Here is a 26,466-nt window from a genome sequence, read left to right as displayed (position 1 = left end):
TACCTAAGTAAATGGAAGATTGCTCCACTTCTACAAGGTCCATTTGCATGTTCTTGGTATCTAGGGACATCTATGGATCTCATGGAATGTATTCCCAGTGTCAGAAATAGTGTGTCTGTTACGAGAAAATTGTGATGAAACAAAGGAAAATATAAAAGATTTTTCTTTGCATCTTTGACAGTGAATAAGACCATGCTAAAAATGACCAGACATGAAAAACTGCCACTGAGCTCGTTCAGCACCTTCTTGAGATCATGTGTACAAAAAATCTAAGCAAATGAATAAAGGTAAGATGATTAAACAGAAGGTTTTGTAGATACAGTACTAAATTACCGGACACATGCAATTTGAAATATTATTATAGAATATAGAATACCAGGGCTATAAATGACCTTATTACACATGTATGGATCGGGCCAAATCTCCTCTTTCAAATGGCAGAGTTCAATTTGGATTTAGTATCTCCAGGCGTGCAGGAAGAACCGTGAATGAAATCTACTGTATGTACAGTTCCATTCTCTGCCATTTTGGATCGGATTGCAACGGAGATTGTTGCTAAATATTCACAGAAAGTAGACACACTAACTGCACTCCAATCTATGCCAATAACGTTCAGTTTTGTGATAGAGAATCCAGAGAAATAAAAATCATACAGAAGTAATTTGCTTGCAGCAAGCTGGAATCGGCTGGGAAAGGTAGTTTTTCGAAATGTAAATGCTTATTGAGAGCTCTCTTCTCCTCATACGACTACAATCGGCGACGTTTAACAAATTCAAAATGGCGGATATGCGCTAAATTATAAACACATTCCATAAACTAAAATCTCACTAATAAAACGTTACCCTATTGGTAAACAAACATTGTTGAAAATATACACTATGACTGCTGTTTTGACAGGATTATGGTCTTTACTCTTGGATACATTTGGGGGGGGGAAACGCAACATTATATCATACAGTCTAGAGCAGGGGTAGGCAACCCTAGGCACGCGTGCCTGCATAGGCACGCGGGGGCATTTGCATAGGCACAGGGGGCAGCATAAAAAAAAAAAAAAAAAAAAAAATGAAAATAATTTTTTTTTTTTTTTGCTTTGAAATATTATAGTGAAATATTTTGCACTGTTGTCGCATTTATCTTGTTGAAATCCTCCCACAGGTTCTTTTTACTACCACATATTTAATTGAGACCCTTTATTTGTTTATTATTTCAATTTAGCTGGAAATACATTGCTACATCATTCAGTAACATTTGCAGAGCCTTATAACAAAAACATTATTACGGTCACCATTGTGACCAGTGGGATTAATCAACAAATTGTATTATTTATTTTTCTATTTCATTGAACATTGCACATGTTAAAAGCCATTCTTTTACTCAAAATGTGAGTATTACCAAGTCAACTTGTGTTCTTAAAACAATGACAATAAACATAGTTTTATTAGGTTGAAATAATGTGGTTGTGTACTTATTTTTCTGTTAACTTATTATGGATTGAAAACTGAAAACCTTAATGCACAGTAACTGAACTCAATATTTTTAAGTTCTGGTAACTTATTATATTTTTTTTTTCAGTGTAGTCTTGCGATCAATCAAAACTTATTTACACGATATACCTCACATTCACCCTCCATTCACATCCTGGTGTTCTCCATTAGGCCTGTAGGTGGAGCTATGACAGCACACGTACAGTACACACACCAATGGTGTGTGATGTGTCCAAAAATGAATGGGCAAATGTGAGTGAAATGGTCGCACTGTATGCAGCTGTTTGTCTGCATTGCATCCCCCCCCCCCCCCCCCAACTCAGATTTAGGGTTGATACAACCATCATAATAATATTGTTAATAATAACAATAACAATAATGTAATAATGTAAAAAGTATCATTAAAAAGACCTGATTATGAGAAAAAAAATTACGATGCATGGAATATTGTTGAGGCACACTAGTTACAACTATATTTCAAACAGGCACTCCATGTGAAAAAGGTTGCTGACCCCTGGTCTAGAGAGATTGATTTATGACGTGATGTCATTTTGGGACCGGTACTGGACCCGCCGGGCTTAAGAGGTTAAGTGAAAGAAACAATTGCGAGTCAGAGTTTTGACATGTTTGTCCAGATTCATGGCCTGATCGAAGATGACCCAGAGGCAGGGTTAGAAATTAAAAAAAAAAAATCAAGGGCTTTTTTTGCCCCGCTTAATTGATTTTCGGGGGCTTTTTTTTGTATTTCGGGGGCACTGAATTTTTATGATAAACAGTAGGGGTGGGACGGTTCACAAAATGGACGGTTCGGTTCGTATCACAGTTTTGGGGTCACGGTTTTCAGTTCGGTTCGATATACGTTAATTTTTATTAAAAAAAATGTAACACTCAAATCTAAACATGCTTCTCGTTTATTTAAAAAAAAGAAAAAAAGTTTACAGTGTTACAGTGTTCACACAGCCTTAAATAATGTTTGGCACACAAAGACCGAACTGACTGAAAAATATAGGCTACATTTGTCAAAGTATTAACTTAGTGCAAACAAACAATATGCTCAGCCAGCACTAGACTTTCCTTTCTTTAATATAAACACAAAAAAACAATGTCAACCATGTTTAAATTCCCTGATTGTCAGTTCTTAATGGAAAGATTTGTTTTCTGCTTGAAATTATTATGTATCTGTCTACATTTATTTAGACCAGGGGTCAGCAACCTTTTTCACATGGAGTGCCTGTTTGAAATATAGTTGTAACTAGTGTGCCTCAACAATATTCCATGCATCGTAATTTTTTTTCTCATAATCAGGTCTTTTTAATGATACTTTTTACATTATTACATTATTGTTATTGTTATTATTAACAATATTATTATGATGGTTGTATCAACCCTAAATCTGAGTTGGGGGGGGGGGGGGGGATGCAATGCAGACAAACAGCTGCATACAGTGCGACCATTTCACTCACATTTGCCCATTCATTTTTGGACACATCACACACCATTGGTGTGTGTACTGTACGTGTGCTGTCATAGCTCCACCTACAGGCCTAATGGAGAACACCAGGATGTGAATGGAGGGTGAATGTGAGGTATATCGTGTAAATAAGTTTTGATTGATCGCAAGACTACACTGAAAAAAAAAATATAATAAGTTACCAGAACTTAAAAATATTGAGTTCAGTTACTGTGCATTAAGGTTTTCAGTTTTCAATCCATAATAAGTTAACAGAAAAATAAGTACACAACCACATTATTTCAACCTAATAAAACTATGTTTATTGTCATTGTTTTAAGAACACAAGTTGACTTGGTAATACTCACATTTTGAGTAAAAGAATGGCTTTTAACATGTGCAATGTTCAATGAAATAGAAAAATAAATAATACAATTTGTTGATTAATCCCACTGGTCACAATGGTGACCGTAATAATGTTTTTGTTATAAGGCTCTGCAAATGTTACTGAATGATGTAGCAATGTATTTCCAGCTAAATTGAAATAATAAACAAATAAAGGGTCTCAATTAAATATGTGGTAGTAAAAAGAACCTGTGGGAGGATTTCAACAAGATAAATGCGACAACAGTGCAAAATATTTCACTATAATATTTCAAAGCAAAAAAAAAAAAAAAATTATTTTCATTTTTTTTTTTTTTTTTTTTTTTATGCTGCCCCCTGTGCCTATGCAAATGCCCCCGCGTGCCTATGCAGGCACGCGTGCCTAGGGTTGCCTACCCCTGATTTAGACTAACATTATTTAAATATTGAGTGCAACTGTGGTGGATTACGTAATTTGGTGAGTTGGAACTATCTATGGGTTGGCGCCGGGTCCCCACGGACACTTTAGTGTCACGCACCTTCAGCTCAGGCAATGTTATTATCAGCTCCGGTAGCTCCGGTAACGTTAGGAGGTGATGGCATGCAGTGGGAAAGCAGCAATAGTCACGGTTGGAGTTAGTAAAACACAGTTGTAGGTTAGCCTTCTTGGATGTTGAATAAACGCCTATCATTGTCTTTAAACACCCCGCCTCTCAGACTCCCATTTCCTCCTCTGCTAGCTAGTAGCTACGGTAACATTTCGTTCACTGTATTACCTCGCGGGCTGATTCTATAGTTAAAACGTGCGTTGTGTTGTACAAACTGCTAACGCTATGGCAAGATGTGTGTAGGCCTATGTAATGTTAATGGCTATGTTTTTAAAGTCGTAATGAAGATTGGTTGGTTTATATTGTGCTTGCCATTTTTACACAAACTGACTAGCACCTGGCTGCAGTGCTGCTGCCTGCAGCCAGTGCAGAACACCGGCTCCGCCAAATGATTTTTTTTATTTGCGCGTGATCTGAACCGTACGATACACAGACGCTACATTACCGGATATATAATATATATAATTAGTAAACTGTCTGGGCATTTTGTGCCCCCCTTAACTGATTCGAGGGCATTTTGTCCATTTTCAAGGGCATTAATGCCCCAAGCCCCCGTAAATTTCGAACCCTGCCCAGAGGTTTCTTAAGTGGGGGAGCTAGGCTGGGGAGCTAGGCGGAGGGAGTCAAGTTCAGTTACAGCAGCCCTCTCATGGCTGGGATACCCTTGACAACCTTGTCCTATGGTATTCCAAGAAACAGTTCCTGGATGCATTGAGGCAAAGTGCAACATTGCAATTGCTGCAGTAGATAGGGGTCTTGGTATCCCTGCGCTTCCCACTCTCCTTATCCTTCTCCTCAGCCACCTCATGTCTCCCCTCTCAGCCTTGAGTGGTAGGTCATTGGCCGTAGTTCGGGGAAAGCCTTCTCTGTGAGCACGGACAGTTCCACAAGCCATTGTGTGATTGGCTGCTAGCTTATTGAAAAGCACTGGACTGGTGTAGAAATTATCTACGTACAAGTGGTAGCCTTTACCAAGAAGGTCAAAGTTCATCAGATCCATTACTGAGGTGACGCTGAGTTCCCCCGCCACCTTGGCTTTGCCTACAACAACTTTGCCTTGATAGATGAAAAAGTTGTAGGTGTAGCCAGTGCTGGAGTCCGCCAATACAAAAAGTTTGTAACCATATTTAGTCGGCTTGTCTTTCATGTATTGACTGAATCCAATTCTGGCTTTACTGGCAACCATCCTCTCATCAATGGAAATATTCTTGTATGGCTGGAAATGTGTGCTACAGGCATTCACAAGCTGGCTGTAGAGTGGCTTGATTTTGAATAGCCTGTCATACTCTGGAGTGCCTTTTTTTTTTCGTTCTCTTCGTCTTCTGTAACATCAGAGAGATGAAGAGACCAGAAGATGGCCTCAAATCTGATCCGGGTCATGGAGCTCTTGGGGAAGTGTAAATTGTATGGCCATATCTGCCTCCAATAGTCAGACCTTCTTTGAGCTTGGATTAGGCCAGAAAAGAGAATGATGGAAAGAAAAACATTGAACCCGTCAACCGTGAGGGTTGACCACTTGTAACGCTTGCCCTCTGCCCGCCGTCGTGCTGCGTTGAAGTTAGTGTTGTTGATCATAGTTTGTACAACACTAGAGCTGAAGAACAGCTTGAAGAGGCTGAGAGGAGACCAGGCCACAGTGGTGTCGATCCTGGGGCCAGGCGGGTGCTTAGGCACAAAGCTTGGCCTTGGATGTTCCACGTCTGGCTCATCCTTGTTACACCACCTCTCGTCGTCGTCACCTCCAGTATCCAGCATTGACTGCCGCCGACCGCGGCCCCTCTTTGACGGTGTTTGGGTGGGGGAAGGGACATCACCTTCACCACTCGACAGCCTCGGCCGCTTACTGGCTTGCCCAGAAGATGATCTGCGCCCCGACCGAGTAATAGGTATGTAATCATCATCTTCTTCATGCTCTCCATCATATGGAAACAGAGCAATAGATTAGATTTATTGTCATTGCACAGCACAAGTTCAGGTAATGAGCAGGAGTATGCGGTTATATCAACAATTGTAAATAAACATATATGGTAAGTATAGTCAAATTGTACATGGCTATCATACAGGTATGTAAACAATATATGTATACTATAGACAACTTTGTGACCAAAATGCACAAACCTTGAAAGAGATGAGGCCTTGGTTAGAGCACTTGACTGCTGGGGGACTGTAGTGGGGAGAGGATAGGGGAGGGTGGCAGGGGGAGGGTGGGTTGGTGTGGCAGTTCCAGATGTACCTGGGACCATATCATCATCTTCACTATAACAAATAATGAAGATAACATAATGTAATAAACATTGTTTTTATTGTATTTATTATATCAAATTAATGAATAACTTACTAGGAAACAGGACACAATGTCGTCCAAGACATTTCCTCATCGTCAGAATTTGCGTCATTTGACTGGTCTGTATGGTGGTCGGTTTGTGTGGCAGTTCCAGATGTACCTGGGACCTCATCATCGTCTTCACTGTAACAAATAATAATGAAGATAACGTAATGTAATAAACATATATTGTTTTTATTGTATTTATTATATCAAAATAAAGATGAACTTACTAGGAAATAGGATACAATGTCATCCAAAACATTTCCTCATCGGCAGAATTGCATCATCCGACTGGTCTGTATCATCAGAATCCTGGATTTCTGTATCAGAAACCCGCTGAGTCTCTACCAAGATTTCCTGATTGTTCTTGTATATCTTCTTTGCCATGGTAAAAATCTCACAACAACAACAAAACTGTACTGTAGGTTGTACTGCTGTGCGTTGTGCGTAAAGTGTCCTCTCCAAATTCTATCCGACTGACTCTGGTTGAGCATGTACATTTATACATGTCGCCCGAAACAAAACACACCATGTGAGGTATCGTTCGAAAGCTTGCGATGGATAGAATACAACAGCACTGTCCATTCTCTGATGTAACACCTCCCGCCAAGCAGATAGCCTCACATGACCGTGTATGCAATTTAGAATGTTGGACCAGTCTTTGGAATTTGGAACACTGTATTCGCTGTTCATATCGGTAATACTCGTTGGTGGGCTCCAAATGACAACAGAAAGGTAAGGAAACAATATAAATTGCCTTTGATGACGATCGCTTTGTGGTTTTTTCGTATATCGAGATATAAACACAATCCTGTTTCTGTGTTCGTCAAGGGCTTGTGTGAGCTGGGTAGTGTCGTTTTATTGAGTTTTTTTTTTACGATACAAAGCCCTGAGTCTCTCGTTTCTTAGGACTACAAAGGTTTCATAGTTCTTCCTTGTTTTCCGATGCAATGTGCAGAGATTTTTATAAGCTCATAAATTATTTTGCTAACAACACGTAAAATAATCATTGCTAAAGAAACGTAGTGCACAAAATATACACTTTGACTTTTTGATAGGGTTATCCGAGGGCCGATCGGGCTCAACAGGTTAAGTGCAGACTTTCAGCTTTAATTTGAGGATATAGGTATCTAAATCAGGCGAACGGTGTAGGAATTACAACCGTTTCTACGTGTGCACCCCCCTTTTTAAGGGACCAAAAGTATAAAAAAAAAAAAAAAAAAAAAACCATATAGCGCCAAAGCTCCAATAGCTGCCTGGCTAACGTTAGCAAGCGAGCTAACATACTCCACAGAAACATGTCAGCTTCACTGTCAGTCCAATTACAACAGCGTGAGCTCCTTCATCTTCATCTGAAACTCTCCAGGAGCACTAGGTATAGGCTAATAAACATCTGCCTGCTAAACATTAGCAAGTTTTATTTTGCCTTCAAAATAAAAGCTTGTAGAGGGCAAATAACACTCCTATATATATATATATAGTCTCCCTCTCCTAAATCATTAGGTTTCTTTATCTTGTGGGTCATGAATGTTCACAGCAAATTGTATGGTTATCTGACCATCATTTTTCCTATGTTGTTCACAGACGGATTATCAGGGTGAAAACATAACCTCCTTGGTGGAGGCGAGTGGAGGTAGAAACTAGGGCTGGGCGATATAACGATAATCGCGATATATTTTAATAATAGATATCAAAAAAATATATATATTGTGACCTGCAACAGGGCAGTTTTCAAACTTAAAGTAATGGCTTTGCTTGTCCAAATGACAATACTGACCAAATTGAGATTTATTTTTCTCTTTTCTCTTGTTTGCTTTATAATGTAAAATACAGTTTGAAACCGTCTGTACACAGTAGGCCATGTGTGCTAGCAGAGCTAGACTCCAGTCACGAGTCACGGTGCACATGTGCGGTGGTTTGTCCACCAAAAAAGCGCCAAAAGATAGAAAAGAAACTAGCAGAGCCAGAACTGTTCAACTCCCCTGGAGCAACTCCCCTGGAGCCACAGCCAGCAGAGAAGCCGGTTTACTTTCGCTTTCAAACCAGCTGCAGCCTGAGAACTGGAGTGTGAGGGGATGTAACACTAAAGATGGCGGCAACGACAAAGAATTGCTGAAAAATAAACATACCTACATCTGTTGTTTTGAATTAAAAAAAATTGTTTAAAAAAAAAAAATTCCGATTTTTTTTATCGTTTTTTTTGTTTGTTATCAATATCGTTATCGCGATATCATTTTTGGCCATATCGCCCAGCCCTAGTAGAAACATAAACACATCAGTTCCTTCCTGGTTCTCACCTGGCTCTGGTGGTCCTAATGGGTTTTGGGGGTGGAGGCGGCTCTGCGTCAGAATCCACACCAGACTCTGAGCTGCTCTCCTTCTCGCCCTTCCTCTTCCTCTTCTTCTTCTTGCTCTTGTGTTTCTTGTGCTTCTTGTTCTTCTTGTGAGGCGCCTCGCTCCCGTCCTTGGCGTCCACCTCGTCTCTCTCCGGAGCCTCGTCCTCACCTGCACACAGCTCCGGACGTCACAGAGGAACAGGAGTGCAGACACACACACCAGGCTCAACTAATAACAATGTTTAGGCCCATTAGTCCTCCATGTTGGAAGAAAAAGCGGTTGCTATGTATTGATATGAGAAATATATTAACAAAATAATTTTATAATTTGGTGTCTTATTACATTTAGCTGATGCTTTTATCCAGTGACTTACAAGTTCTGTATAACAAGTGTCAGTGACTTTTCCATTGTTTTACCTATTTGTATCTATTGCTGCACATGAAAGGCATTTTTTTTTTAAAGTGATTACCAAGGGTTACAGGTAGGGGTGGGACGATACATCGATCTAATTATCAACGATCCAATAGGTTCGATGCAACGTAAATAGATCGGTTCATATCGTTACTCTTATTTTGAAAATCCTGTGGCGAGTCTCATAAGGCCTAACAAAATTAATTGTTTGGTTCCTGTTGGTTGTCAGTTAAGGCCATGGGTAGGTAAGGAATTCATTTTATTCAATTTTTTCCCAAGTATAGGGAATACTTTTTATTTAATAACATTTTTCACGACAACATGGATGCATGTACTCTGCCAGCATGTTTAATATCCATAATACTAAAGGTTAAAATACAAAGACACTGTACTACAAAAGTACAATGTACAAAAGGTAGTAGTATTAAAAATGCCACCCCTAAATACTACTCACTAAATATCCTGACGTCAGAGAGCTGTGCAAATATTGTGAAATACTTGTTTTTTTATATATTCTCATTATTGACATGGACCGCACTTTTTTACTAAGATTTAATAAAACTTTATTGTAAAAAAGAAATATATATATATATTATTAAAATTATTATTATTATTAGTATTATTTTTTACAAACTCATCAAATAAATTTGGTCGCACGTCGGCAGGGTCGGTCGGCAACCGGAACCAAACAATTTATTTTGCATGGCCTAATTAGGCATAAAAGAAAATATTGTTTGTTTCCTGCCCGTGCGGTCCACTCGTTTAGGGATTTATCATTGGGAAAATGGATTATCGGCTATTGTAATAATTATGCCTCATGAACATTGGCAAGATTTCCATTTTTGCTAAAACTGAGTTCCCTTCTATCACTAACATTATTGTTTAACCATTTCAGTGCCACGGACAACATATCTCGTTTTATTAGCCGCCACACTGAGTGCCCACGACGACAAATAGTTTTATTTGTTTATTAGCGATCTGATTTCATATTTCATCAACCGAGTCTCCCGTTGGTACAGCAGCTCCTCCAGGAGCTCAGAATGGAAAAAAGCGCCCCCTATCGTCTATCCCTGTGTAACTGCAGGTCAGTCGCTTAGACTGACCTGGGATCTGTAGATATGTAGAGGCGGAGCCAGCTGGTTCCTTGTGCTGGCAAGAAGTCTGATCAACATGAAAGTCATCGCGGGACGGGAATCAGCCTGGAATATATATTCACAGCAGCCAATGGCGATCAGGAATTGGAATGATCTTTTTGGAGAACATCTGATCTGAGGTAAGGAATCTATTTTACCAGTCTTGGGATAATCAGAGTTGTATTCGCTGAGATCTCAGCGTTTGCCCTATGTGTGTGTGTGTGTGTGTGCGCGATCGCTGATAAGGAAATAAGAGAATCGATTTTTCAGCTCACGTCTCTAGCGTGCATACGTACACATATACTATCGATAATCTAGCGTTTATTTGAAAACGATTAATAAATAGGCCGAAAAATGACAACGTTTGTGTGTATTCTAGAATATTCCAGTAAATGTCTTTTATCATATCTAAAAAGAGCCCGAAGAGCTAAAAAATAAAAATGTCAAACGATATTTTCATTGCCTTTTTTGAGTTGATCTAAATGTTACAGATTGTGTTAAATGGGCATATGATATCGTCTCGTATCGATCGCAGGCACCTGAATAGAATCGTATCGTGGCAGACTTTGATATCGGCAAATATCGTATCGTTGTCCAAATAATCGATATTGTATCGTATCATGGTGAAACTGGTGATTCCCACCCATAGTTACAGGTAGGGTTGGGTACTGTTCACATTTGAACCGATACGCGGAAATCGATACCGGTCCCCGGCTGTACTAGTGCTGTGACAAACTGTCAAAAAGGGCTTTCGTTTTTGAGATACCCCTACCGGAGGTAGAACAAAACACAAGCATGTTTTTCCTCATCTCTAAGGTCTCCCATATATGAAATGGATTCTTGTATAAAAATATTTTACTGCAAAACTTGTTAAATTGATAGATATTGTTATACAACCCCAAAGGAAAAAACAACCAAAATATAGCCTGGCCGTATGAGAGTTGAGACATATAAACTCATGTAGATTAATAATACAAGCTCCAAGAGCTTTCAAACTTGACATGCTAGCAGTCAGACAGTTGCTTAACCTAATAGAAAAACCTGGATGTGAATATCTTTATGCATGTAGTAATAAACTGGTAAGTAATACATACTTAAAATAAGCGGAAATGTAAAAAATTAATATCTATGCAGAATGTTCTCATTTACTTTGTAGTAGCTCTGCCATGGATTGTCATAGAAACACAGATGAGGGCTTTTTCAGAAAGGTGTGGTTGTGCTGAATCCAGCAATACGACATGTGTAAATATAGCATGCATGGTCAGGGAGTTACATCAGTAAATGTATGTGTCCTAAATGAAAGAAAATGAAACATTGACATAATGAAGTCTTCAGTCCAAAGCCCATTATCAGCGGTGAGAAGCATGTTGACAAATTCAATGTTACTGCAAAGTAAAGTCACTTGAGGTAATGTTCTGGTCTATAATGTTAATATATTTATGATACATTTAATAAATTATACATTTCATATGAGACATTTTATGATACTTCATATGGAAACAAAGATCCAATTGAATCAGGTTGAAATTTAAATAGAACACCTTTATTTCAATCTACTGCGTTCTGAGCCCCCTGCTGTATTCACTGTACACACATGACTGTGTGGCCAGGTTCAGCTCCAACTCCATAGTGAAGTTTGCGGACAACACGTGGTGGTGGGGCTGATCTCTAACAATGAGGAGAAGGCCTATCGGGAGGAGGTTGATGAACTGGCACGCTGGTGCCGGGATAACAGCCTACTCCTGAACATTGGTAAAACCAAAGAGCTGATCATGGATTTTAGGAGAATACAGCAGGGGACACACACGTCACTGCGGATAAATGGGGCTATCGTGGACAGGGTGAGCAGTTTCATGTACCTGGGAGTCCACATCACAGAGGACCTGACATGGTCAACACATAGATTCTGTGGTGAAAAAGGCAAAACAGCGCCTCTATCACCTGAGACGGTTAAGGAAGTTCAGAGTATCGGGGAAGATACTCTACTCCTTCTATTCCGGGGCTGTAGAGAGGATTCTGACTGGAAACATCACTGCCTGGTTTGGAAACAGCATGGCACAGGACAGGAAGGCCCTCCAGAGAGTGGTGCGCTCAGCAGAGCGTACTACGGGTATTGCACTACCACCCCTGCAGGACTTATATAACAGGAGGTGCAAATCCAGAGCCTGCAGAATAATGAAAGTAGGGATGCCCCGATCGATCGGCCACCGATCGTTATCGGCCGATACTCAGTATAAATATGCAATCTGTGAATTCCGATAATTAGTCATATTCGCCGATAGCGGAAACCGATCAAGCGAAGCTCTCACTCGCTGTCTGTCTCAGACACACACGACCTGCAAACTGCCGCTGCTCCTCCTCCCTAGCCCCGCCCGCCCCCGTGTAGAGTTTGTAAACAAAGAGGTGCGGCTCCTCTGCTCGAGTCTGTAGTGCACTGCATTCGACCTGCGCTAACGTTAGCTACCTAGCTATCGTTACTGTTTAAACAAAATTACCCAGTCAACTATTCACGTTTAGTAGGCATTGTCTAACGGTATTTAGCCGGCTAGCTACCGATAGCTCCTGATATCAACAAATTATCCAGAAAGTCTAGTAGTTCATGTTCATACCTCAGTTAGCTTGCGTTAGCTGACGTTCGTTTACTGTTCAAAACGAAATGTCCCATTGAACTAAAGTTCTGTCTTAACGTCATCTAGCCGGCTAGCAGTAGCTACAGATAGCTCTTGATATCAATGTCTTATAACATTGATTTAATGCGTATTCGAGCTGAGGGCTTGCTGAATGTGAAACGACCAAAGCACTTAACGTTACCAATGGGGTCCCGCTGCAGCGCCGGAGAATCCTTTTGAGCTGGGCTACTAGAGTACACACAGACAGTGGAGCTGTTTGCAGATAGTGAGCATTTTGACTTGTTGCGTGGTGGCGATGTCTCGCAGTCGCAGATAATACAAGTACAAGTCTAATTATATAATATATATATTTTATAAAAAAAAATAAAAAACTTTTTATATAAAATAATTTTTAATTTCTTTTTAATCAAAAACAATCGGTATCGGATCGGTATCGGCCGATATGGATCACGACGATCGGTGATCGGTATCGGTGGCAAAAAACGTGATCGGGGCATCCCTAAATGAAAGACCACCACCCCAACAACAGCCTGTTCAAGCTGCTGCGGTCAGGCAAGCGCCTACGTACACACGCTACAAGCATAGAGAGACTTCGGCTCAACTTCTTCCCCCAGGCCATCAGAACACCCACTCACAAGTACACATGAACACACACATACAGGAAAGAACAGATGTGGTTCTTTCGCGGGGGCATTTTCATAGGCACAGGGGGCAGCAGTAAAAAAAAAAATAAATAAAAAAAAAATAATTTTTTTTTTTTTTTTTGCTTTGAAATATTATAGTGAAATATTTTGCACTGTTGTCGCATTTATCTTGTTGAAATCCTCCCACAGGTTATTTTTACTACCACATATTTAATTGAGACCCTTTATTTGTTTATTATTTTAATTTAGCTGGAAATACATTGCTACATCATTCAGTAACATTTGCAGAGCCTTATAACAAAAACATTATTACGGTCACTGTAACTGAGGGGTACAATTCCCTGACTGTATTGATAAGTATGGTATCATTAAACCACTACCGCTTTATGTACTTTAATTACTGGCCATACAGTACATGATATCTAAATATGATGAACACTTCCCACAATGAAATCGGTTCCACACAAAGTTGTCTTTAAGTATTTATTGCAGCAAAAGGTACATAATACTTCTCTATTATACTTTGAATGCACTTGTAAGTAGAGTTGTTCCGATACCGATACCAGTATCGGAAAAGCCGCCGATACTGGCTAAAATGCTGGTATCGGTATCGGCGAGTACCCTCTAATGCTGCGCTCCGATACCATATGACGTAATTTATCAACAACACTGTGGTCTGTTGAGTAAGCATTATAAAACAAACGTGTGCTTAATCGATTAAAGTGTCAATGCCATTTGTCATTTTAACAGCAGATACTTTCTTAAATGTCATCGTCCCGACAGAGCGGTGTTGACGGGGAGCTCATGGGTTCGCTTGGTGGCTGGTGTTATTAGCATTGAACAGCTAACCGAAAGCTAGCTTTAACATTACCTTGGCTAAAGTTGGGGCTATTCATATAATCCAGCAATAATGGCTGCAGACCTGCAAGCAAAGTACAGCAAGTTGGCAAAGGAGTATTCCAAGTTAAATCACAATGTCACCAGTAACGTTACAGTCTTCTATGGTCTTCCCATATACCGGTAGCTCATGCTAACGGTAACGTCGTCATTGCACAATTGCACGTCGCGTACACAATTAATGACATGTTGCGGACAGCCATATCGGCGACAATGTTTAGCTTTTAGTGCCAAATGATAAGAGTCTGAGGCGGAGTCTCAAAAGAGAATGTTGAATATTTATTGTGCAAAAATCACAACAGATCCTCTGCTACTTCAACGGAGCCTTGTAGACAGACTGAGTAGGGTATATCTGCAGAGCCAGTGGGTAGCGAGTGCAGCAACGTATAATGTCCGTGTGGATCATTGGAGTAGGGTATATCTGCAGTGCTGAAGCCCCATACTCATTGATTAATGATACTAATACAAATCTATACAATCACCTGTTGTTGAATAAATACCATTACTTTCTAGTTATTACTAAAAAAACAGTATATATAAAACAGTATTTGTTAAAAAATAATAATAATAATAATATTTATAAAAAATTTATATAATATCTTTTTTTATTTTTTTTTATTTATGTATGCACTGGTATCGGATAAGTATCGGTATCGGCCGATACCCAAAGCTTAGGTATCGGAATCGGATCGGAAAGGAAAAAATGGTATCGGAACATCTCTACTTGTAAGGCAAAGGAATGTGCGTAGGCAAATCAACAATGAATGTCCATTCTCTGGTTACGCAGGAGGTAATTATACAACCTGAATCTTAGGGAATTATATCTATGGTACACTAGTAATATATAGCGGGAGATACTGGAAGGGTCCCCCTGGTTGTAAGCCAGCAGGGGTAGAGGATCTGTCGGTAGTAGAGAGTCTGGTCAACGATGACTAAGGAGACTCCAAGTACAGGAGACGGTGCAATAGCCTCTTGATCCACAGACGAATACAGCTGTTCTCCGTAGACTGTAGCTCCACAGTGAAGAAAGCTAGCCGGCCTCAGGCTCTCTGAGGCGCCGACTCGACTTGGCTCCTCGCGGGGTAAATCCAACACGTGTAAGCGTCGGCGATTCTCCGCTCCATAAATCACAGGACCAAAGCAAATATAATCCAGCCGCAAAGGGCTATGTAGTCGTCGGGTAGATTAATCCAGTGTACATGTCCACACGGTTCTCGTCTAGGTCTCCTCGGGTGAAAGCGCCATGAAAGCAGCCCAGCCTGGATAAGCACTCTAGCTGATACGAGGAAGCGTTGGTGATGCTGGTCACTGTAGAACTTTAGCCGCACGATACACTATACACAAATAAACTATTACTGACTTAATAGAAATATGTCGCACTCGACGGTATAGCGCCAAACTCTGACAATTCAGTTATTAATTCGCACGCAGTCTCAATGCTCTATTCTGGGGCCAAACAGGCCATACTTCACCGCACGTTGTATCGTGGGTGAGGCTTCAACTTATTGGGTAACTCTTAGACTAAGTAAGACTAAGTGCTTCTGTATTCACCTGCGCCGTATTTATACGCACGGTGAACAAACTAGTGCCAACGACATTTCTGTCTCGTATCCCTGGGCAAGGCCGGGCATGTTCAGACATGTCTTGACGGTGACTTTGAACCTGACTCCGGAGGCACGGCTCTGGCGCCTGTGGACCGCTGTCCAATAGGAGAATGAAATACCATGGTCTGGGCTAAAGGGATATTCCGTGTATATGTACAAGGAATATACAAGGGATATCAAACGATATACAAATACTATGCAATATATATCAATAAATAAATATATATATTCGGTTTAATCTGATCCTTTGTAACAGTCACCATTGTGACCAGTGGGATTAATCAACACATTTTATTATTTATTTTTCTATTTCATTTAACATTGCACATGTTAAAAGCCATTTCTTTTACTCAAAATGTGAGTATTACCAAGTCAACTTGTGTTCTTAAAACAATGACAATAAACATAGTTTTATTATAAATATTTTAAATATAAATAATGTGGTTGTGTACTTATTTTTCTGTTAACTTATTATGGATTGAAAACTGAAAACCTTAATGCACAGTAACTGAACTCAATATTTTTAAGTTCTGGTAACTTATTTTTTTTTTTTACAGTGTAGTCTTGCGATCAATCAAAACTTATTTACACGATATACCTCACATTCACCCTCCATTCACATCCTGGTGTTCTCCTGGTGTTCTCCATTAGGCCTGTAGGTGGAGCTATGACAGCACACGTACAGTACACACACGAATGGGCAAATGTGAGTGAAATGGTCGCACTGTATGCAGCTGTTTGTCTGCATTGCATCCCCCCCCCAACTCAGATTTAGGGTTGATACAACCATCATAATAATATTGTTAATAATAACAATAATGATGTAATGTAAAAATTATCATTAAAAAGGCCTGATTATGAGAAAAAAAATTACGATGCATGGAATATTGTTGAGGCACACTAGTTACAACTATATTTCAAACAGGCACTCCATGTCAAAAAGGTTGCTGACCCCTGTTGTATAGTATAGTTTAGATATAGTAAGTAAAACATAATGACGGAGTTAAAATTGTATATTGTATAGTAGTGTACATAGGAACCAGTGCCTTCTCAGGAATTTAACATGTCTATTTTTATCATGCACATCTTATGTCTTACCTGTTTTTTTGTCTATTTTATTATTGTATTATTGCACAATTGATGCGGGCATGACCACCCACATTTCACTGTATGCCCTGGTATGTATGTGACAAATAAACCTCTTGATTCTTGATTCTAGCAACACATCACCGTCACTCATCCACATTATCATCAGTGACAAAATGTATCATATTTTGGCAGTCAGGGAAAGAGCAAGAGCAAAACTCAGTGCAAGTCAAGCCCACTGAAAAACATTGGCATTTGCTGGCATCATTGCAGTTTCCATCTTTACAGTACAGGTGGGTGATGTCTCGAACTTCCTTAGGTGCCGGTGCTTTCTGGAACATAACAGGTTCAATGGACCCATCTTCTCTGAGCCTCCACCCTCTCAGGGCTGTACGCTAAGCTTTTTCACTAGGGGCACCAGCGTTTCCGTTAGCCGGTAATTACCGGTATTTGACCGGCAAAATCTGTTGAAGTCCGACATATTTAATCTCTCCGGTCTTAATGTCCGGTGAAAATAATTCCCTGAGTCTAAGCACAATTTGATTATTTGAATTGTATTAAAATAGGCTAAAATTAAATAGCCTATGCGATGAACGAAACGATCATTACATTTGTTTCCTCGTTACTTCTAATAATGACAACGACATTGTCAGCGAGAGCTTAGTGCTGGGTGTGCGAACTTTTGTGAAGCTGCAGAGCCGGAGCAGCAGCAGCACAATGCAGTATTCCAGCAGTACTCCAATTCAGCCATTTTCAATTCAATCTTGGGTGGGGGGCGCTGCTGTGCGGTCCCCAGAAAAGAGCCAATAACAGCTGAATCAGCTGCTCTGCAGCGCCATACTCTTTGCAAATAAGTCGTTGCGAGGTGGAGAGAGTCGTCACGCAAACCCACGATAATGTTGCCGTCTCTCTCTGCCAAATTTCTCAGTTCTTCGCTTGATATAATTAATACAAATGTCCAATATAACGGAATTCGTTAGCTCATAAAAATGTGATTATAACAGACTGTTGTTTATTAATGTCGGGCGACTGCCCACAGACACCTATTTGATTTAAAGTCGGCAGCAGCACGAGTCTCGGGACTTATTTTATTTGGAATATAATGACTTTATACGCAAAAGTAGCCTAGTTTTAAGTAAAAATATTATAAATCTACATGCCTTGATGATGTCATTCTTTTGTTTTGTTGTCATTCTTTTGCCTATCAATTGTTTTTAACACTTTGACTGCCATGAAACGTCTTTTCACGTCATTGCTGGCCATGCTCAAGTTGCCGGGGGACGCTGTACAGCGTCCTTATATCAATATTTCAAAAATCTGCGATCGGATTCATATGTCCCCTCCGCTGGCCTGAGATCCACCAGCAGGACCCACTGAGCTCTCTGGCGGTTCAGGAGCGCCATCAGGTGGCCGATCGGCGCAATCGCCAAACAGGATGTTGAATAGAGGTTGTCATGACGACCGTAGTACTTCCGGGCGCTCGCTATAGTTCATGGGACTCTGGCTCGTCACGCTACACGGTGATCGATTGGCAATAACTCGATAAACAACATGATTTGGACGTATATACCATTATACAAGCTGGAGATGGACCGGGTAAAAATATATCCCATAATGATAAGATTTCTACTCGACGATGATCGCCCAACGGCGCGCGGAGACTGGGGTGAGTTTCAGCGTGTAACGTTACCGTCTTCGATACTAACTGCTATTATCAACATTTGACCCACATTAGATGATTGGTATAACGCTGCCCACGGAATTATAAACGCCCCCTCGCCCATCCGGTCAACATCAGATGACGTGTAGTAACTTCTAGAAGTACGTCTAGTTGGAATTTTTTATATCACGCTGATTGCCATCAAACTGTATTTCATCATCAATATAATGCATTTGGGGCTATATATCACGTTCTGGAGAAAGCTGCAGAAAGAGATGAAAACATACTTATACATTAGACCATACTTTACTATGAATATGTGAATGAAAAAGTTTAACGTTGCTACACAATGAACAATACATATAGGACTTTGAATGGGCCCTAATAATGGCAATGTAGCAATAGAATTTAAAAAGTTATAGCCCTGCAAAGAAGGGGACTTTCTCCATAGACAAATAGCGCTGGCAATCTATGGTATATCATGAATTTAACCTTAGGCAACCAAAGTGTTAAGCTCAATAAACTCTGACCGGAATTTCTCTCATTTGACCGGTAGATTGAAATCTACCGGACACTGAGGCCGGCAACAATTTTTTCTAACGGAAACCCTGAGGGGCACACTTGCCCCTAAATGAGAAATTTAGGGGCAAAAAATATTTTTTAGGGGCAAATTTTTTAATAACAATTTTACCATTATTAAAAAAATATGTTCCTCCTGCCTCATTACTGTGGTCATTTTATTTAACATTTAAGTGCGTTTGTTTTCAGGTTTGTATCTTTTATAATGAACCAACTGAGAAAGTGTGTAAATCACTAATAGAACAAAAACAACAAACTGTGTGTGTGTGTGCGCGCGCTTGTGTAGTGCTCCTTGAATGAGACCACCACAACACACACACACCATTGCATTAATCAGGAGGACAAGAAACTCTGCATACATTTGTTTCACAATGAAAAGTGCTTTAGAAATCAAATGAATTATTATTGTAAATAACCCCATGAAAGGGTTATTATTTGTATGGGTAATTACCTGCTTCATATTTGTGATGTTACTGGTTTCAGTGTGTGCCTAAAGTGATCAATGTGTTGGGCCGTTTATAGAGATCTATGCCAATTAATGTTTATGTATATCCGGGACTTTTTTTAATAAGAATTGAGAGGTATTTGTATATGTGACCTTTATTTTGAAAACCGTGTTGCGACGCAACCCTATTTACATTTGCGCTTTTGACAGTGAAATGTTCAGTCCAACTTAGCTCGAAGGAAAGACTAATCAAAAAGGTTTAATTGACCCGTATGAGGCTCTTACGGTAGGACTTTGATTGTTTATAGAAGTGGAATGTAATACTATGCTAAACGAGAAATAAACAGTGATTTTACCAGCAGTAAAGTTGCAAGCCACTTTCATTTCATAATATACAGGGAACCGTGACAATTATTAGTATTATCTTATTTGCATATTGTCTCATTATTAGATAGATAGATAGGTTGATATTTTATAAATTTAAGTAGACAGTATTTCACGTCCTAATAGTGGGCTGCTACTACATTTACATTTACATTTAGTCATTTAGCTGACGCTTTTATCCAAAGCGACTTACAAGTTCTGTACTACTACTCACCTAATGCATGATGGCTGAACCTGAACGTTAGAAGTGTCCGTGTCCCCGTCAATCAATCATCACATCATCACGTCAATCATCATCATCTTATCATCTCTCCACATCGGACGTGGTTGTCATAAGATGGACTGATATCCACTCCGTTGTTCTTGCAGAGCAAAATTTGCGTCTTAAATGTATTGAAATGAGGTGCTTCTTTGGCGATGCAATAGCCCATATTGAAAGGAAGAGAGGCCACATTCAGTTTCGTTTTGCTAGGAATTATGGGATTTGGTGTTGGATGTATAGACTACGCAGATAGGGACATGGTCTTTAATCGCACGATAGACTACAAGTACCAAGTATATAGCGTGACCCAGATTCACTCCACACGCAAATCTTTTTTTTCACTCAGGCTATCGGTGATCGCAGTAAGTTCATTCATTGCCGACAGATTCTTTCATAGCACCACGACATTGTGTCGCACTGTACAGCCTTGGTTGTAGGCTAATGTGTGTGTTTTTTTTTTTTTTTAAATGTATCCAATTTGTATGGATTAATTTAGGAGTGAAATGCGAATGAAGGGTTGAAATCACAACATGCAACGTTGCTCCCAAATAATATTTCCAACTCGCAACGGCCAAATTAAGGGGCAATTTGCGACGAGATCATCGCAGTGTACAGCCCTGCCTCTACCAACTGGGTTCCAGAGAAGAGGCTTGGCCAGATGGCTGTGACGCCACACTGTTGGTACAAGGCTCTCAACACATGTTGCTGGAAGGCATCTTCTGTTGGGGGTAGATTTGCAGCGGATGAATCTGTGGTAGATGCTAGTGTGTACCTCAGCTCATCCAGGTTGGTGCAAGGACGTCCATTCTCCATTTTCTTTTGGCCATACAGGAGGAGGGCATACTGTGTTCTTTGAAGAGATTCTCTGTGGCCCTGTATTGGTTATGTAGTTGCTGACAAAGCTCCATAGAGCAGCCTTGTTCCCACTGATCCTCAGGTATTTCATGTAGTTAGGAACAGTTGATTGTCCTGTGATAATATGTGTTGGTCTGCTGGTTTGGATGGTGCCTCTTCTTTGCCTTTCACGGTCTTTGATTGAGTGTTGATGGTCATATCTGTCAAACACTATAACAACGCAGTTGATGCCTTCCTTTCCCATTAACGTTGCAATCCTTTTCCAGACAAACTCACCCACCCATCCTTTTCCAGACACACTCACCCAGATCATTGTATGTCTGAAAGGGCCACAGAGAATATCTTCAGAGAACACAGTCATCTTGGCAGGTGGCTTTGAAAATGGTGAGGAGGTTAAGATGGTTAGCAAGTCAGGCGTTGACTGCTTGGCAGATCTTTATAGTGACCAGGAGGAAGCTGACACAAGATTGGTGTTACATCAATACACCTTGCACAGTCACATACTCGTCTCATTGTCAAATGTGATGATACAGATGTACTGGTTTTGCTTGTGTACTATTCAAGCAAAGGGATGTTTGGATCCTCAACAGTGTTCATGCACTCTGGACATGGCCCAAAGGAAAGATCCATCGATCAATGATGCCAGCTAATGCCAATATCTTTCAGTGGGCTTGACTTGCACTGAGTATTCTGTACTTCTGTATGACAACTAATAAAGAAACTTGAGTTTTGCTCTTGCTCTTTCCCTGACAGCCCAAATATGATCCATTTAGTCACTGATGATAATGTGGATGAGTGACAGTGATGTGTTGCTAGAATCAAGAATCAAGAGGTTTATTTGTCACATACATACCAGGGCATACAGTGAAATGCAGGTAGCCATGCAATAATTTGCAATAATACGATAATAAAATAGACAGAAAAAAAAACAGGTAAGACATAAGATGTGCATGATAAAAATAGACATGCTAAATTCCTGAGAAGGCACTGGTTCCTATGTACACTACTATACAATATAAAATTTTAACTCCGTCATTATTTTTTACTTACTATATCTAAACTATACTATACAAGAACCACATCTGTTAAATGGTTGCTTTTTTATATAGCGCTTTTATCCAACGCGCTTTACAATTTGTTACTCACATTTTACCTATTCACTCACACATTCACACACCGACGGCGGAGGCAACCATGCAAGGTGCCAACCTGCTCATCGGGAGCAATTAGGGGTTAAGTGTCTTGCTCAAGGACACATCGACATGCTGCCCGCGAAGAGCGGGAATCGAACCGGGAACCTCTGGATTGCCAGACGGCTGCTCTATCTCCCGAGCTACTGTCGCCCATCTGTTCTTTCCTTAAAGTGACTTTTATATTCTTCATTCCTTTAAAGTGACTTTTCCATTTTGTTTAAAGTGATTGTTTAAAGCGGTTGCAGCATGTGTGTTGTGTGTGTGTGCTTATGTGTACTTGTGAGTGGAGAGTTCAGTGTTCTGATGGCCTGGGGGAAGAAGCTGAGCTGGAGTTTCTCTGTGCTTGTAGCGTATATACGTAGGCGCTTGCCTGACCGCAGCAGCTTGAACAGGCTGTTGTTGGGGTGATGGGGGTCTTTCATTATTCTGCAGGCTCTGGATTTGCACTTCCTGTTATATAAGTCATGCAGGGGTGGTAGTGCAATACCCGTAGTACGCTCTGCTGAGCGCACCACTCTCTGGAGGGCCTTCCTGTCCTGTGCCGTGCTGTTTCCAAACCAGGCAGTGATGTTTCCAGTCAGAATTCTCTCTACAGCCCCGGAATAGAAGGAGTAGAGTATCTTCCCCGATACTCTGAACTTCCTTAACCGTCTCAGGTGATAGAGGCGCTGTTTCGCCTTTTTCAGCACAGAATCTATGTGTTGACCATGTCAGGTCCTCTGTGATGTGGACTCCCAGGTACTTGAAACTGCTCACCCTGTCCCATTATTCCGCAGTGGTGTGTGCGTCACCTGCTGTATTCTCCTAAAATCCACGATCAGCTCTTTGGTTTTACCAATGTTCAGGAGTAGGCTGTTATCCCGGCACCAGCGTGCCAGTTCATCAACCTCCTCCCGATAGGCCTTCTCGTCATTGTTAGAGATCAGCCCCACCACCATGTGTCGTCCGCAAACTTCACTATGGAGTTGGAGCTGAACCTAGCCACACAGTCATGTGTGTACAGTGAATACAGCAGAGGGCTCAGAACGCAGTAGATTGAAATAAAGGTGTTCTATTTAAATTTCAACCTGATTCAATTGGATCTTTGTTTCCATATGAAGTATCATAAAATGTATCATGAAATATATAAATTATTAAATGTATCATAAATATATTAACAATATAGACCAGAACATTACCTCAAGTGACTTTACTTTGCAGTAACATTGAATTTGTCAACATGCTTCTCACCGCTGATAATGGGCTTTGGACTGAAGACTTCATTATGTCAATGTTTCATTTTCTTTCATTTAGGACACCTCATACATTTACTGATGAAACTCCCTGACCATGCATGCTATATTTACACATGTGGTATTGCTGGATTCAGCACAACCACACCTTTCCGAAAAAGCCCTCATCTGTGTTTCTATGACAATCTATGGCAAAGCTACTACAAAGTAAATGAGAACATTCTGCATAGATATACATTTTTTACATTTCCGCTTATTTTAAGTATGTGTAGGTATATATTTCCTACATGCATAAAGATATTCACATCCAGGTTTTTCTATCAGGTTAAGCAACTGTCTGACTCTTAGCATGTCAAGTTTGAAAGCTCTTGGAGCTTGTATTATTAATCTACATGAGTTTATATGTCTCAACTCCCATACAGCCAGGCTATATTTTGGTAGTTTTTTCCTTTGGGGGTGTATAACAATATCTATAAATTTAACCATTTTTGCAGTAAAATATTTCTATACAAGAATCCATTTCACATATGGGAGACCTTAGAGATGAGGAAAAACATTGTTGTGTTTTGTTCTACCTCCGGTAGGGGTATCTCAACATTTTGGGGGCATTGTCACTAGGCTATACCTTTTTCCGGTACTTTCAGTATAACAAAATGTTATTTCTGTTGTAAAACTAAACTAAAGTCTAAACTTCAATTTCTGGAGCTTAGTGCTCCTGGTAGGGTCACCCATGGCAAACTGGTCTCAGGTGAGGGAACAGACGAAGAATGGTTCAACCACTGCCCGGTGGGCCTGAGAGGGCAAAGGGCTAAGGGAGCACTACCCTGACAAAAAAGCACCTCTGGGTAGGCCAATCCCCCGCTCAGAGGTTAACTTTTGATTACGAAAACACTGACGGATAACTTGAGCGCAAGGTCTCCCGGTGGTGGATCCGAAATGGAAAATATGACGTCTGCTAGCCAAAGCCTCTGGGAACATTGTTATCATCACACCACACAAACTAAAACCCCTTCCTACTCCCTCCCAAACCGTTCCCACAACTAGGGCAGATTTTTTTATGTATTATAATATATATATTTTTTTATCTTATGTTGTGGGACTTGTACAGCACTTTGGTAAACTTTGTTGTTTTTAAATGTGCTCTATAAATAAAGTGGATTGGATTAATTAATTAAGTAGCCCCTTTCGTGACTGTGACGCAGCCAACAACAAGTTTTCACTCGGCTGCGCTGCATGGGTGCACACTCAGCTGCGCTGCCTGGGTGCAGTGGGGCTGCTCTCACAGCCAACAACATGACATTACATAATTATGTTGCAACCTTTGTCTATCAAGCAAACGATTATATTATATTTAATTTATAATTATATCAGACAATGCACCTACAAAAGCAGATGATTACAATTAAATTAGCCGACTTGGTAACACATTAGTCATAGCAGCATAGGCATAGCCTTATTAATGTTGTGTGGCGTCACCGTCGTGTACAACGATACTTAAGTTTTTTAGGTAATTTGACAAAGTTGTTGCGAGTTGTGATATGCCATTTTCTTCTGGCATATCTGGCACTCGGCTTTTTGGGCATTGTCTTTGCATATTTTAAAGTGTAACCACACGTCTGATGACTTCTTCGTCGACATGTCTGCTGCACATGTCCTTGTTGTTTTCAACACAGATAATCTCCACGTGCTTGTTGTAGAGAGGTGGAGTCGAGGCGCCGCTTACTTTCGTTTAATTGGAATGGAGGCGCAAGATTTTGGGGGGGGAAATGAAAAATGTAACTTCGATTTTTTTTATGTTCGAAGCCATCAAAAGAAACTTCGAAGTATTTAAGACAGCCCTACCCACAACAATTTTTTAATGTTGCATGATCATGTATACATTTATTATGTATTTAGTTTAAATATCAACATTATCTGGCCATCCTCAGTAAATACCATCAAACTCCTGACCTAATCTGGTCTTTCCAAAAACCAGAGATGGGGCGCACGAGCACACACAGAAAGGGAGAATGTTTATTATCAGTTCGTTTTTATAGTGTAACGTTTGGCTACTTTAAATCATTGAACGTAGAGAGGGAGAGAGGCTCAGGCCTCACTAATGGAACTTGAAACTTGTCACTCCGCTGTGAGCGTTCCCAGGGTTAGCTTAGCGGCTAACGTTAGTTGGCTTAGTTAGCATTAGTGCGTGGCTAACGTTAGTTAAGGTTTTTACCGCGGCGTGGACATACAGGAATGGTGAGGATGTAAAGCATATTAGACATATTGAACCCGTTGCTCACGCATGTCTGTCTATTATGAAATGACAATTGCAGGTCATTGAATTAAGGTTTTTACCGCAACGTGGCCATACAGGAATGGTGAGGATGCAATGCATATTAGACGCATTGGACCTGTTGCTCACGCTGGTCTGTGTCTATAATGAAATGACAATTCCAGTCATTGAAGGTCCACGCTGGTCTGTTTATAATGAAATGACAATTGCGCGTCATTGTAAATCAGATTATTTTCTAACTGGGCGGGTCTTGCACAGATTGATCTAACGTGAATCGCGGAATTTTTTGTGTCGATGTGTTGTATAAAAAGTAAACAGAGAGTCGGTAACGTTCATTCAAAACTGCGCAAATGCACTACAGGAAGTGCTGGGGCAGTATCATTTCCCTTGTCTGCCATGACTGCATTCTGTGTACTAACGACAGAAGAAGAAAGCAGTGATGCACGAGCAAGCACCCTGGAACCGTGATGACAGCTACTCGGATCATGAGTACGTTTTAGCTTACATGTTGAAAACCAGGATAGGCGTGTTCGAGATTGATTTCGGCTCGCCTCGAAAGTAGACCAGAGTAGCCGAGTGCAGCCGGGGGAGGAGTCAGAACGTCGGACACT

General features: G+C 40.4%; 1 protein-coding gene across 2 annotated transcripts in view; it reads right to left on the bottom strand.

The window, feature by feature from the left end:
* Positions 1-26,466, bottom strand: part of sona (SON DNA and RNA binding protein a) — a 140,748-nt gene that overhangs the window by 74,389 nt on the left and 39,893 nt on the right. For both annotated transcript variants that reach the window (XM_084314993.1, XM_084314994.1), the window contains exon 3: positions 8,529-8,736. In XM_084314993.1, coding sequence (XP_084171119.1) covers positions 8,529-8,736 — 208 coding nt within the window. The remainder of the gene's footprint in view (positions 1-8,528; positions 8,737-26,466) is intronic.

Source organism: Notolepis coatsorum (assembly GCF_963971535.1).
Source record: "Notolepis coatsorum genome assembly, chromosome: 5".
Classification (NCBI taxonomy): domain Eukaryota; kingdom Metazoa; phylum Chordata; class Actinopteri; order Aulopiformes; family Paralepididae; genus Notolepis; species Notolepis coatsorum.
This window is presented reverse-complemented; position numbering and strand designations above follow the sequence as displayed.